Below are 13,566 nucleotides of genomic sequence, written 5' to 3'. Positions count from 1 at the left end.
TATTAAGTAATGCAGACACGAGGAAATCTGCAGATGCTGGAAATTCAAGCAACACACAAAAAATGCTGGTGAACGCAGCAGGCAAGGCAACATCTAAAGGAAGAGGTACAGTCGATGTTTCAGGTCGGGATCCTTCAGGACTAACTGAAAGAAGAGATAGTAAGAGATTTGAAAGTGGGAGGGGGAGGTGGAGATCCAAAATGATAGGAGAAGACAGAAGGGGGAGGGATGGAGCCAAGAGCTGGAAAGTTGATTGGCAAAAGGGATACAAGGCTGGAGAAGGGAGAGGGTCATGGGATGGGAAGCCTGGGGAGAAATAGAAGGGGGGAGGGGAGCCCGGAGGGTGGAGAGCAGGCAAGGAGTTATAGTGAGAGGGACAGAGGGAGAAAAAAGAGAGAGAGAGAAAAAAAAGGGAGAAAAATTAAAAATATATTAAATAAATAAATAAGGGATGGGGTGTGAAGGGGAGGAGGGGCATTAACGGAAGTTAGAGAAGTCAATATTCATGCCATCAGGTTGGAGGCTATCCAGACGGAATATAACGTGTTGTTCCTCCAACCTGAGTGTGGCTTCATCTTGACAGTAGAGGAGGCCGTGGATAGACATGTCAGAATGGGAATGGGATGTGGAATTAAAATGTGTGGCCACTGGGAGATCTTGCTTTCTCTGGCAGACAGAGCGTAGGTGTTCAGCGAAACGGTCTCCCAACCTGCGTCGGGTCTCGCCAACATATAGAAGGCCGCACCAGGAGCACCGCACGCAGTATATCACCCCAGCCGACTCACAGGTTGCCTCACCTGGAAAGACCATCTGGGGCCCTGAATGGTGGTGAGGGAGGAAGTGTAAGGGCATGCGTAGGACTTGTTCCGCTCACAAGGAACAACATATAATTCTCCGTAACTTCCGCCACCTCCAATGGGATCCCACCACCAAGCACATCTTTCCCTCCCCCCTCCTTTCTGCTTTCCGCAGGGATCACTCCCTATGCATCTCCCTTGTCCATTCGTCCCCCCGTCCCTTCCCACCAATCTCCCTCCTGGCACTTATACAGGTTTCCCCCGCCATCCGAAGGTAGAGCGTTCCTATGAAACGGTTCGTAAGCCGAAATGTCGTAAAGCGAAGAAGCAATTACCTTTTATTTATATGGGAAAGTTTTGAGAGCGTTCCAAATCATGCCAAATAACACATAAAACCTAAAATAACAGTAACATATAGTAAAAGCAGGAATGATATGATAAATACACAGCCTATATAAGGTAGAAATACTTTTCCACAATCATTGCCAGCACAGATCTCCGTAGCGAAAATCCCTTGCAAGCACCGTCGGCAGAAAATCTCACGCAAGCGCTGTTGGCAAGAACATGGTGCAAGCGCTCTCCAGTAATCTTTAAACTATGAAGCTGCCAAATCATACCAAATAACATGTAAAAATACGCAGCCTATATAAAGAAGAAATAATGTATGTACAGTGTACTATCACTTATGGGAATCGGGAAGACAGCGCCAAGCACACTGATGATGGTGTGTTAGACTGAGTCATTGCAAGTTGGGGTGGTGCAGTGGCCCCCCACCCTCCAGGCCGCTGAGCGATACATTGCCGCGAAGAACGCAGGGGTCCAGCGGTAGCCGGGAGGTACACAGCACATCTTTAAGAAAAAAGCCGAAACAAACATGCTAATTAATTAGGTGCCACCTGTAATTGTCAGCCCAGATCAGTGCCAATTTCTGATTGCATCGTCTCTGATCTGGGCCGACAATTACGTGTCGGCCGCACCTAATTAATTAGCATGTTTATTTTGGCTTTTTTCTTAAAGATGTGCTGTGTGCCTCCCGGCTACCTTTGCATTCTCCGCGAATCTGTACTGTATCTGTCCATGGCCTGGGGGTTGGGGTGGTGGGACACTGGTGTGTCATCTCGTCGCCTGTTTCCATTAGAGCAGGCAGCTCATCTTCTATCTCTGCCTACCTCAATGTTGAAGGTCGAGGTTCGTCGTCTGCTGTGGCTGATGTGGAAGGCTTGCTTGACTGCTGAGCCTCGCGCATTTATCTATCACACAGTTCTTTAATAAGGACTCAAACCACCCTGCAAATATCCCCTAAACTGACGTACCCTTTCAAAATTAAAGTCGTACTTTATCATTACTCATTTGGTTTCGATTGTTATCCTTTTTTCTTCCAATTGCATCAGCTCTTCATCTGTGAGTTCTTGGTGATGGGATGCCAAAACCTCTCCAACATCATGTTCGTCAGCTTCCAAAAGCCAAACTCACGTTGTCCTTACTTCGTTCACCACGATCAAAACATTTAATTATGTCTAGTTTTACCGTAAGTGTAACACCCTTACAAGCTCTTTGAGGCTTTTCCGATACCATAGAACTCATCTTGCAAACGGCTGCTCACAGGCACGTGTTAAAGCAAAGCAGTTCCGAATCCAGGGGAGAGCGGCTGCTCGGGATGCGCTGCCTTTTATTGTGTGCAGATTTTTTATCGCGCGCTGAATTTCTTTTTCGTAACAGTAAAAACACCTGCTGAAAGCGAAAATAGGGTACTAATCTAGGTCTTTCGTAACAGTGAGGTTTCGTAAAGCGAACGTTCGAAAAGCGGAGGGCACTTGTAAGCGGAACAAGAGAAATAATGTCCTCAGTATGGAGGCTTGTGGGGTGAAGGCAACGGGAATCCTATTCTTTTTATGTCAGGAGGAAAATGGGGTGAAGGCAGATGTGCAAGAAATGGAAAGGGTGCAGGTGAGGGCAGCATCAATGATGGTGGCCCTTTTCTTTGAAGAAAGAGGATATCTGAGATGTGAATGGAATGCTTCAGCATGAGAACAGATGTGGCGGAGATGGAGGAACAGAGAAAATGAAATGGCATTTTTACAAGTGTCATGTTGGGAAGAGATATAGTCAAGATAGCTATAGTCAGTAGGTTTATAAAAGATATTAATAGACAGTCTGTCTTCAGAGATAAGCCAAGTAAATTTAAGGGCAGGGTGGAAAATTGCAGCAAAGTTGATGAAATTGACAAGCTCAGCATGGGTGCAGAAAGCAACACCAATATGATATCTTTGTAACATGGAAAAAGTTGAGGAGCGTTACTAGTATAGGCTTGGAGCATAGACTGTTCCGTGAAGCCTTCAAACAGGCAGGCATAGTTTCAGCTCATGTGGGTGTCCATGGCTACACCTTGGGTTTGGAGAAAGTGGGAGAAGCCAAAAGAGAAATTGTTGAGGACGGAAACCAGTTCTACAAGGTGGAGGAGGGTGGTGGTGAAAGAGAATTGGTTAGATATTTTGTAAACAAAGAAACTGAACACTTTAAGACCTTCCTATAGCAGTGCCCATAATGAAAAAGAGCCAATCAGGGCTGGGGATCTTGGTGATTCAACTGTCACAGATGTAGGTTGGAAGGGACTGAACCAAGGGTGACAAAGTGGAATCTAGGTGTGCGGGCACAAGTTAAGTGGGCAGGAACAGGCAGAAACATTGGGCCAACCAGAATAGACATATTTGTGAATCTTAAGTAGGAGATATAAATGAACAGTATGAGGTTAGAAAACTATAAGCTTTTTGAATATTAAAATACTGGAACTCTGCCTTCTGAGGCAATTGTGAGTTCAATCCTTACCCCAGAATTTTGTAGTTGACATTTCAGTGCAGTACTGGTCAAAATGATGCTGATATTAATGCTGGTCTGTTATACCAATTTGATATTAAAGATACTAAGGCAACATCAAGGAAAAGCAGAACAGACAAGATTTCCTATTTCATGTTAATATCTCAATCTATGTCACAAAAATAGATTAGGTCATTTCGGAGTGAACACTGAAGTATGTTTTCATATTAGCAATGAATGTGCTTTAAAATGTGTCATTGGGTGTGAAACACAGGGAGTGTGCTGACCTTGCAATTGGTGTTATATAAAATATTTTTTCTGAGATTGACATTTATAGATTCTGGTAAATGTGACTATATCCTAAGAGATTTGCTTGCTTTGTGCAGAAGATATGCTGTGTTACATTCAGGAGAGCAAGGTACGAGCAGCTGAAATGATTCGTGCAGAAGTATTAAGAGAACGTCAACAAACTGCACGAAAAATGCGGAAGTACTATTTGACTTGTCTCCATCAACTACTGGCCGATGGTGGAAACAATGAAGGGTAAAAATCTTAATGTGTCAGGTTCTGTCAGAATATTGTCTGATGTGATTACCAATAAATTAAAGACTATAACACTATTTGAAGAAATTTTTGAGATCTGAGACAACACAAAACCTTGAAATAAAGCTGTTACGTACTGTCAAAGACTTAAGGATTGTCCGATCTAGAAAGTTATCACTTTGATTCTTAGAGCTAAATGTCATAGTAATTTAAATATATTTTTGTTAAATCATGACCTTCAGCTTAGGCTCATATGCTCAATCAAAGGCTATAGACTGAGATGAGCATGAGCTACTGACAACTGGTGACTTCTTATGGAACTGCTAGCTGTCAGTCAGCTGGAATCAGCTCAATAATTTGTTACTGAAAACTACCTGCCTTGATTTTAATCTGCTTTTAACTAAGAAACACATGGAAGTTTGTAAGTGTAGAATAATAGATGTGATTTAAGTTGTCTTTGTGGTATGTTTGTAGAGAAGTTTAAGGTTCAAAGAATCTGAAGAGTGTTGGCAAACTGTATCTAAAATTGGCCTGGTGATAGAAGGCAGGGGAATTATAGACCGGTTAGCCTAACGTCGGTGGTGGGGAAACTGCTGGAGTCAGTTATCAAGGATGTGATAACAGCACATTTGGAAAGCGGTGAAATGATCGGACAAAGTCAGCATGGATTTGTGAAAGGAAAATCATGTCTGACGAATCTCATAGAATTTTTTGAGGATGTAACTAGTAGAGTGGATAAGGGAGAACCAGTGGATGTGGTATATTTGGATTTTCAAAAGGCTTTTGACAAGGTCCCACACAGGAGATTAGTGTGCAAACTTAAAGCACACGGTATTGGGGGTAAGGTATTGGTGTGGGTGGAGAATTGGTTAGCAGACAGGAAGCAAAGAGTGGGAATAAATGGGACCTTTTCAGAATGGCAGGCGGTGACTAGTGGGGTACTGCAAGGCTCAGTGCTGGGACCCCAGTTGTTTACAATATATATTAATGACTTGGATGAGGGAATTAAATGCAGCATCTCCAAGTTTGCGGATGACACGAAGCTGGGTGGCAGTGTTAGCAGTGAGGAGGATGCTAAGAGGATGCAGGGTGACTTGGATAGGTTGGGTGAGTGGGCAAATTCATGGCAGATGCAATTTAATGTGGATAAATGTGAAGTTATCCACTTTGGTGGCAAAACTAGGAAAACAGATTATTATCTGAATGGTGGCCGATTAGGAAAAGGGGAGGTGCAATGAGACCTGGGTGTCATTATACACCAGTCATTGAAAGTGGGTATGCAGGTACAGCAGGCGGTGAAAAAGGCGAATGGTATGCTGGCATTTATAGCGAGAGGATTCGAGTACAGGAGCAGGGAGGTACTACTGCAGTTGTACAAGGCCTTGGTGAGACCACACCTGGAGTATTGTGAGCAGTTTTGGTCCCCTAATCTGAGGAAAGACATCTTTGCCATAGAGGGAGTACAAAAAAGGTTCACCAGATTGATTCCTGGGATGGCAGGACTTTCATATGAAGAAAGACTGGATGAACTGGGCTTGTACTCGTTGGAATTTAGAAGATTGAGGGGGGGATCTGATTGAAACGTATAAGATCCTAAAGGGATTGGACAGGCTAGATGCAGGAAGATTGTTCCCGATGTTGGGGAAGTCCAGAACGAGGGGTCACAGTTTGAGGATAGAGGGGAAGCCTTTTAGGACCGAGATTAGGAAAAACTTCTTCACACAGAGAGTGGTGAATCTGTGGAATTCTCTGCCACAGGAAACTGTTGAGGCCAGTTCATTGGCTATATTTAAGAGGGAGTTAGATATGGCCCTTGTGGCTACGGGGGTCAGGGGGTATGGAGGGAAGGCTGGGGCGGGGTTCTGAGTTGGATGATCAGCCATGATCATAATAAATGGCGGTGCAGGTTCGAAGGGCCGAATGGCCTACTCCTGCACCTATTTTCTATGTTTCTATGTTTCTATGATTATGGTGGGTGGGTGTTTTTCTTAGAAGTCTGCAACAAGTAGTGTATAGCAGGGATCAGTGCAGGGACCATTGCTGTTTAGAAACATAGAAACAGAAAACCTACAGCATAATACAGGCCCTTCGCCCACAATGCTGTGCCGAACATGTACTTACTTTAGAAATTACCTAGGGTTACCCATAGCCCTCTATTTTTCTAAGCTCCATGTACCTATCCAGGAGTCCCTTAAAAGACCCTATCGTATCCGCCTCCACCACCGTCACCAGCAGCCCATTCCACGCACTTGTTATATAAGTAGAGTACTTTGAGAATGTAGGTGGTCTGATTGATAAGTTTGCAGACAGCATGGTAGTTGGTGGAGTCTTGATTAGCAAATAAGGTTGTCCAAGAGTACAACAAGCATAGATCAGCTGGAAAGTTGAGAGACGTAGTGCAAGATAGAATTTAATCCTGACAAATGTGATGTAATGCAATTTGTGAGGTCTAGTTCTGTTTCAAAATCTTCTTAATGTGGTGCTTAGAGTATTGTGTATAGTTCGGGTTGCCAAACTAATAGAAGAAAATAGTAGTAGAAGAGATTCACCTGGATGTTGCCTGGAATGGAGGACTATATGAAAAGAGATTTGATAGGTAGAGTTTTTTTTCCTCGCAAGTCTAGGTTTAAAATGGGAGTGCAGAAAGTTAAAGTATTTCTAAGGGGCATTTTTTTCTACACAGAGGTTGGTAACTTTGGATTGAGCTGCCAGAGGAAGAGATAGAGGCAGAGGCAGATAAAATCAATTAATTTTAAAAGATCTTTTAACAGCAGAGGCTGAAAGAAATATGGGCCAGGTGTGACCAAATGGAGTCAGGAAGGATGATGTGGGTCAGAAATGCACTTTTCTGTGCTGTATGATTCTATGAAAGTTCTTTGCTGAAATAGAAATTGGATTGTTAGAATTTATGGGCTCAAGAATGCTTAACTTGATACTAAAATACCTATATAATTATTTACAGTGCTGAAAAGAAGATAATGAGTGCTGCTAGCAAATTGGCTGCAGTAGCCAAAGCTATAGAAACACCTCTTGTGAATCGAAAGCGTGATAATTGTGAAATCCACAAGGGTATGTATGACAGTTTGAAAATTTGTAATTTAAGACTTTGATTTTGGACTTTGTGTAGCTCATGCAGTGCAAATTTGATTTAGCTTTTTTGAGGAGGGAATTGATTGGATATTCTGAAACATGGACAACATCCACAGCCAAGATGTTTGACAATGTTCCTCATGGTAACTTGATTAAGAAGATTAAGATGGAGGGGATCCATGGGGACTTGATGTTTCAGATTCAGAATGAGCTTGTCCATAGGAGACACAGGATATTGGTGGAGGGGTGTTATTCTGTGACCAGTGATGTTCCAGTGGGATCAGTACTGGGACCACTGTTGTTTGTGATGTATCTAAATTATATACAAACCCCATTTCCAGAAAAGTTGGGATATTTTCCAAAATGCAATAAAGACAAAAATCTGTGATATGTTAATTCACGTGAACCTTTATTTAACTGACAAAAGTACAAAGAAAAGATTTTCAATAGTTTTACTGACAAATTTAATTGTATTTTGTAAACATACACAAATTTAGAATTTGATGGCTGCAGCACACTTAATAAAAGTTGGGACAGAGTTAAAATAAGATTGAAAAGTGCACAGAATATTCAAGTAACACCGGTTTGGAAGACTCCACATTAAGCAGGCTAATTGGTGGCAGGTGAGCTATCATGACTGGGTATAAAAGTAGTGTCCATCAAAGGCTCAATCTTTGCAAGCAAGGATGGGTCATGGCTCACCCCTTTGTGCCAAAATTCATGGGAGAATTGTTAGTCAGTTCAAAAGGAACATTTCTCAACGCAAGATTGCAGAGAATTTAGGTCTTTCAACATCTACAGCACGTAATATTGTGAAAAGATTCAGAGAATTCAGAGACATCTCAGTGCGTAAAGGGCAAGGTCAGAAACCACTGTTGAATGCGCGTGATCTTCGAGCCCTCAGGTGGCACTGCCTAAGAAACCGTCATGCTATTGTGACAATTATAGCCACCTGGGCTCAGGAGTACTTCGGAAAACCATTGTCACTCAACTCAGTCCGTCGCTGCATCCAGAAATGCAACTTGAAACTGTATTACGCAAGGAGGAAGCCATACATCTACTCTATGCAGAAACACCGGCGAGTTCTCTGGGCCTGAGCTCATCTCAGATAGACCGAAAGACTGGAATCGTGCGCTGTGGTCAGATGAGTCCACATTTCAGCTAGTTTTCGGAAAAAACGGGCGTCAAGTTCTCCGTGCCAAAGATGAAAACGACCATCCAGATTGTCATCAGCGAAAGGTGCAAAAGCCAGCATCTGTGATGGTATGGGGGTGCATCAGTGCCCACGGCATGGGTGAGTTGCATGTATGTGAAGGTACCATTGACTCTGAGACGTATATTAGGATTTTAGAGAGACGTATGTTGCCATCAAGGCGACGTCTCTTCCCGGGACGTCCATGCTTATTTCAGCAGGACAGTGCCAGACCACATTCTGCACGGGCTACAACAGCGTGGCTTTGCAGACACGGAGTGCATGTGCTTGACTGGCCTGCTGCCAGTCCAGATCTATCTCCTATTGAAAATGTATGGCACATCATGAAGAGGAGAATCAGACAACGGAGACCATGGACTGTTCAGCAGCTGAAGTCTTATATCAAGCAAGAATGGACAAAATTTTCAATTGCAAATCTACTACAATTAGTATCCTCAGTTCCAAAACGGTTAAAAAGTGTTATTAAAAGGAAAAGTGATGTAACACAATGGTAAACATGCCTCTGTCCCAACTTTTGTTGAGTGTGTTGCAGCCATCAAATTCTAAATTTGTGTATGTTTACAAAATACAATTAAGTTGGTCAGTAAAACTATTGAAAATCTTTTCTTTGTACTTTTGTCAGTTGAATAAAGGTTCATGTGAATTAACATATCACAGATTTTTGTTTTTATTGCATTTTGGAAAATATCCCAACTTTTCTGGAAATGGGGTTTGTAGATAAAAATATAGATGTGCTGATTTTAAGTTTGCAAATGATACAAAAATTGGTGGATCTGCAGACTGTGATGAAGGGTCTCATGGATGGGAGGTGTATGGAGGGGTATGGTCTGTGTGCAGGTCAGTGGGACTAGGCAGAAAATGGTTCAGCACAGCCAAGAAGGGACAAAAGGCCTGTTTCTGTGCTGTAGTTTTTCTATGGTGTCAAAGTATCTACAGGATATCGATCAGTAGCAGATAGGAGCATTATGTAAGAATGAAAAAGTCACAATGCAGTTGTACAAAACCTTGATTAGGCCACACGGAGTTTTGTGTACAGTTCTGGTCACCCATTACAGGAAGGATCTGGAGGCTTTGGAGAAGGTGCAGAAGAGGTTCATCATGATATTGCCTGAATTAGAGAGTATGAGTAATAAGGAGAGGTTGGACAAACTTGGATTGTTTTCTGTGGAGCATTGAAGGCTGAAGGGAGACCTGATAACAGTTTATAAAAAATATGAGAAGCATTGATAAAGTAGACAGCCAGAATCTGTTTCCCAGTGTACAAGTAGAAAGTTTAACCAGCAGGAGTTTTGTACAGGGAATGGTAGTTTCTGGAATACAATAATGCTGAAGGTACAGGAATATGAAGGCTATGGAGGGATATGGATCATGTGCAGACAGTAGGGATTAGTTTAATCTGTCATCATGCTTGGCATAAGGGCCTGTTACTGTGCAGTACTAGGTTCTGAGTATTATATATGGTGAAAAATGTTTTAAACTTAGTTTGAACATTTCTTTAGAAACAACCATGCTGATGAAAATAAGTAGTACTGAGTTGCTGAACTTGTGTCATGTAGCTGTTTTCCGCACCAGACAGCTTTTAATAAGTACTGTCGTTGGTTTTTTATCTTTCTATTCATTAATGGATTTGATAAGCATTCTAGTTAATAATAGCAGGTAACAAAATGGAAAATAACGTCCTACCTACTGGAAGGCTAGGATAAAATGGTAATTTTCAATAAATGCAGATATAAATTCGTGCTCTACATTTCAATTAACATACCAGTCCTGATTATCGCACCATATTTGACTGATTTTTTCTTATTAATATGGACATGTTATTCCTTTAACGTAGATGCAGAAATGTTGTTTTGTTTGAAGCAACTTTGTAATGAACTTTAAATCGGCTACAAATAGAATTGATAAAGTTGATTGATCAAGGTAAATGCATAAGATCGAGATCAGTGGTGATTTGAATTGTTTTTTTACAGTTAAAATTTGTGTTGCATGCACCATAAATAAAAGATGGTAACTCAGTACTATTGAAGCATATTGAGTTATCCGAACCTTTCAAAATGAGTGTTCAGTTTTATTTTCCAATTTAATAATGAACTATTTTTTACAAGGGTGTTGCTATTTAATAATTACAATATGAGTTAAGTAATTATTTTTCTGTACAAGCTATCATACTGTAATTTACATCTTTCTGGACAAATTGCTAAATTTTAATCAGTGCCAGTACTTTCAGTCTGTTTGTAACATTTGAGTGAGTTTTTAATGCTATGTTTTATTAATATCTTTTTACCTAAAGCACAACTTATGAAGAAAAGTTCAGAACCAACTCCAAATATTTCTGATAATTTTGGAGGGAGTCCAGCATCAGCACACATGCAGGCAAACCAAAGTGAGAAATTCTCTTCCAGCAAAGGCCGAATCCAACAATTCGTACAGAGCACAGCCAGCAATGCAATTCACAAAGCATTTGTGCCACAAAGTTTGAACAGATCATTATTTGGTGCTACCATTGAAAATGGCAGATCAGGTGAACACTTATCAACTGGTAAACAAGATAATGTTCATAAACTTAATGCTGGTATTTTCCCCAAGGATGCTTCTTCTTTGTCAAATGCTGCTGTGTCAGAACCAAAGTATCATAAAGCTAGTGGTGTAGTCTATTGTCAAAATTCAGCCAAGTTTCTGTCCCTTGCGTCTCTCAACAAAGCACATGTATTCAGCTCAACTGATAATTGTTCTGATAGAGCACCGTTACAAAGATCATGCCAACAGAAGGGGATCACACCTTTAAAAGAAACTGTCCATTTGGAAATGGCATGCGATCATAATGGTATCCCATCTTCAAAGTATTCCTCCAAAGTGTATATCTGCCCTGAAACTTTGACTGGGGCATCTTCTGACATTTGTGAATCCCCTGAGAAAGATGAAGGAAGTTATGTTGTTAACTTCGAAGCTGCTGACTGTCGTAAAATAGACACTTTCAGTTTTAGGCCGACAGGTAGAAACGCTTGTCGTCTAGATGATTATAGCATGACTATTAAATGTTCTAAGTTAAGTGGTGGGTCTACACCCTCTTCATATACAAACACGCAACATAAACCATTTTCTATGGCAAGTGGTATTGCACAATTATGCCCCTCTGTTTCCTCTGCAGCCTCAGACATTAGTTCTTTTTCTGTTGATGAAAATACTTCTTCAGGATTGCATATAGAGCAACAGCAAGAAGTTTTAAATCCGGTCCCTGTAATAATTAATAGTGCCCAGTTGGGCCAAAGGACAGAGACATGTGTATCACATCTAACTAAAGACTGTAGTCAAACGAAGCATCCTTTATTCATGCCACAAAATACAAACAATACTCAACAGGACAGTGGATTTGATAGCCCATTCTTTAATTTTCATTAGTCAAAAGCTATGTCTTTCAAATATTTTTTATGCCACTAAACCTTTTGTGCAGATATTTTGAGTAAATTGCAGCTATTCTTTGACACTTGATTTTGCAGATTAAATTATAATTGATGTAAAAGGAGTATAAGCATTTGACGTACTGTCAGGTGTTTGCAGATTTTTCTAAAATCTATTTTTGCCATACACGTTATGACTTATATTTTCTCAATTTGTATATTTGGATTTTTTTGGTAAAAATGTTTCTTCTATGATTCTTTGCTAATAAAGTGTTCTCTTTTAATCAGTGAATTGGGAGTTTGTATTTGTAGCTATTGGGAGATTGTCAAAATAGGTCATCCTAATATGGTTAAATTCCTGTATTTTCCCACACATTGTATGCAGCAGATCTGAAAGCATTAATCAGACATATAGCCAGAGATAAAGTTTAACACTTATTATCAATCATCCAGTTGGGAGAAAGTTTGAGGGAAACTAATTTTAAAATCCAGTAAAATTCTGAAGGTGAGGAAAGAACAAAAGGATCTCTGAACCAGGGATGGTTATGTCAGCGGGCTACAAAGCATGTGCGAGGAAACAATATGATTTGGCGATTTGAGTCAGCTGCATCTTTCCTCATTCCCTGTCACACGCACTGTTGAACGCACGTGAGGTCATTATGCACACGTCATCCATGTCAGTGCGGGAACGAGATCAACTCCTCGAGCTTGCAAATGACGGCGGGCTGAAAAGTATGTTTGACATAACATCTCTGCCACCATTCTGGATCAAAGTCAAGGCTAAGTATCCTGAGATAGCCATGAAAGCACTGAAAACGTTGCTTCCATTTCCAACATATCTCTGCAATGAATGCAACGAAAACTGAATTGTGGAATAGACTGGACATAAGGAACCCCGTTCGAGTATCGCTGTCTCCCATCACTCCTCGAAGGGACCGTGTTGTTGCAGGAAAACAAGCCCAGGACTCCCACTGATTCACCGATCTTGGTGTGTTACAATGATTTTATATGTTCATACAGGGAAAATATGTGCTGTGTGTTTAATATCCAAACGTTACTTAAAATGTTATGATGCTATTGACTTATAAGTGACTTATATAACCATATAACAATTACAGCACGGAAACAGGCCATCTCTGCCCTTCTAGTCCATGCCGAACACTACTCTCACCTAGTCCCATCAACCTGCACTCAGCCTCCATTCCTTTCCTGTCCATATACCTATCAAATTTAACTTTAAATGATAATATTGACCCTGCCTCTACCACTTCTACTGGAAGTTCGTTCAACACTTACTTCAAGCTCCCCTGTCCTCACCTGATAATTGACTTATCAATATATTCATGTGAAGAAAATATGTGCTGTGTGTTTAATATTAAATTCGTTAGTTAAACCCTTTTAGAAACAAAATTGAGCGTATTAGCCACTTATCACCTATATTCCAGTCGTGATTAACACCTCCCCCCCCAACAGAATTGCCAAAAACGATTTGTAGAAAAAAATCGGCACGTACACGCATGCGCACTGGTGCCCATGCAAGGCTTCATGGTCATTGTAGTCTTTGTCGGGGTAAACACAATGTATTTGACTGTTACTTTTGTCCGTTGGCAACCCTACGCTCCCCGCCCCCCCCCCCCGGGTAGGCCGGTCCGCAAGAATATTGTCAATATTAAACCGGTCCACAAGGTTGGGGACCCCTGGGTTATGTAAC

The 13,566-nt window shown here is 41.2% G+C and overlaps 1 protein-coding gene across 5 annotated transcripts in view; it reads left to right on the top strand.

Annotated features, from left to right (window-relative positions):
• Positions 1–12,137, top strand: part of cep152 (centrosomal protein 152) — a 306,980-nt gene extending 294,843 nt beyond the window's left edge. For 4 of the 5 annotated variants that reach the window (XM_063065688.1, XM_063065689.1, XM_063065687.1 and 1 more), the window contains 3 exons: positions 3,998–4,154; positions 7,117–7,223; positions 10,748–12,137. In XM_063065688.1, coding sequence (XP_062921758.1) covers positions 3,998–4,154; positions 7,117–7,223; positions 10,748–11,856 — 1,373 coding nt within the window. In that variant the 3' untranslated portion in view covers positions 11,857–12,137. The remainder of the gene's footprint in view (positions 1–3,997; positions 4,155–7,116; positions 7,224–10,747) is intronic. The other variant, XR_010020130.1, reaches the window with a different exon arrangement.
• Positions 12,138–13,566: the final 1,429 nt, after the last annotated feature.

This window comes from Mobula hypostoma, chromosome 13 (assembly GCF_963921235.1).
Source record: "Mobula hypostoma chromosome 13, sMobHyp1.1, whole genome shotgun sequence".
In the NCBI taxonomy this organism is placed as follows: domain Eukaryota; kingdom Metazoa; phylum Chordata; class Chondrichthyes; order Myliobatiformes; family Myliobatidae; genus Mobula; species Mobula hypostoma.
The sequence above is the reverse complement of the archived record's forward strand: the minus strand, read 5'-3'. Positions and strand labels throughout refer to the sequence as shown.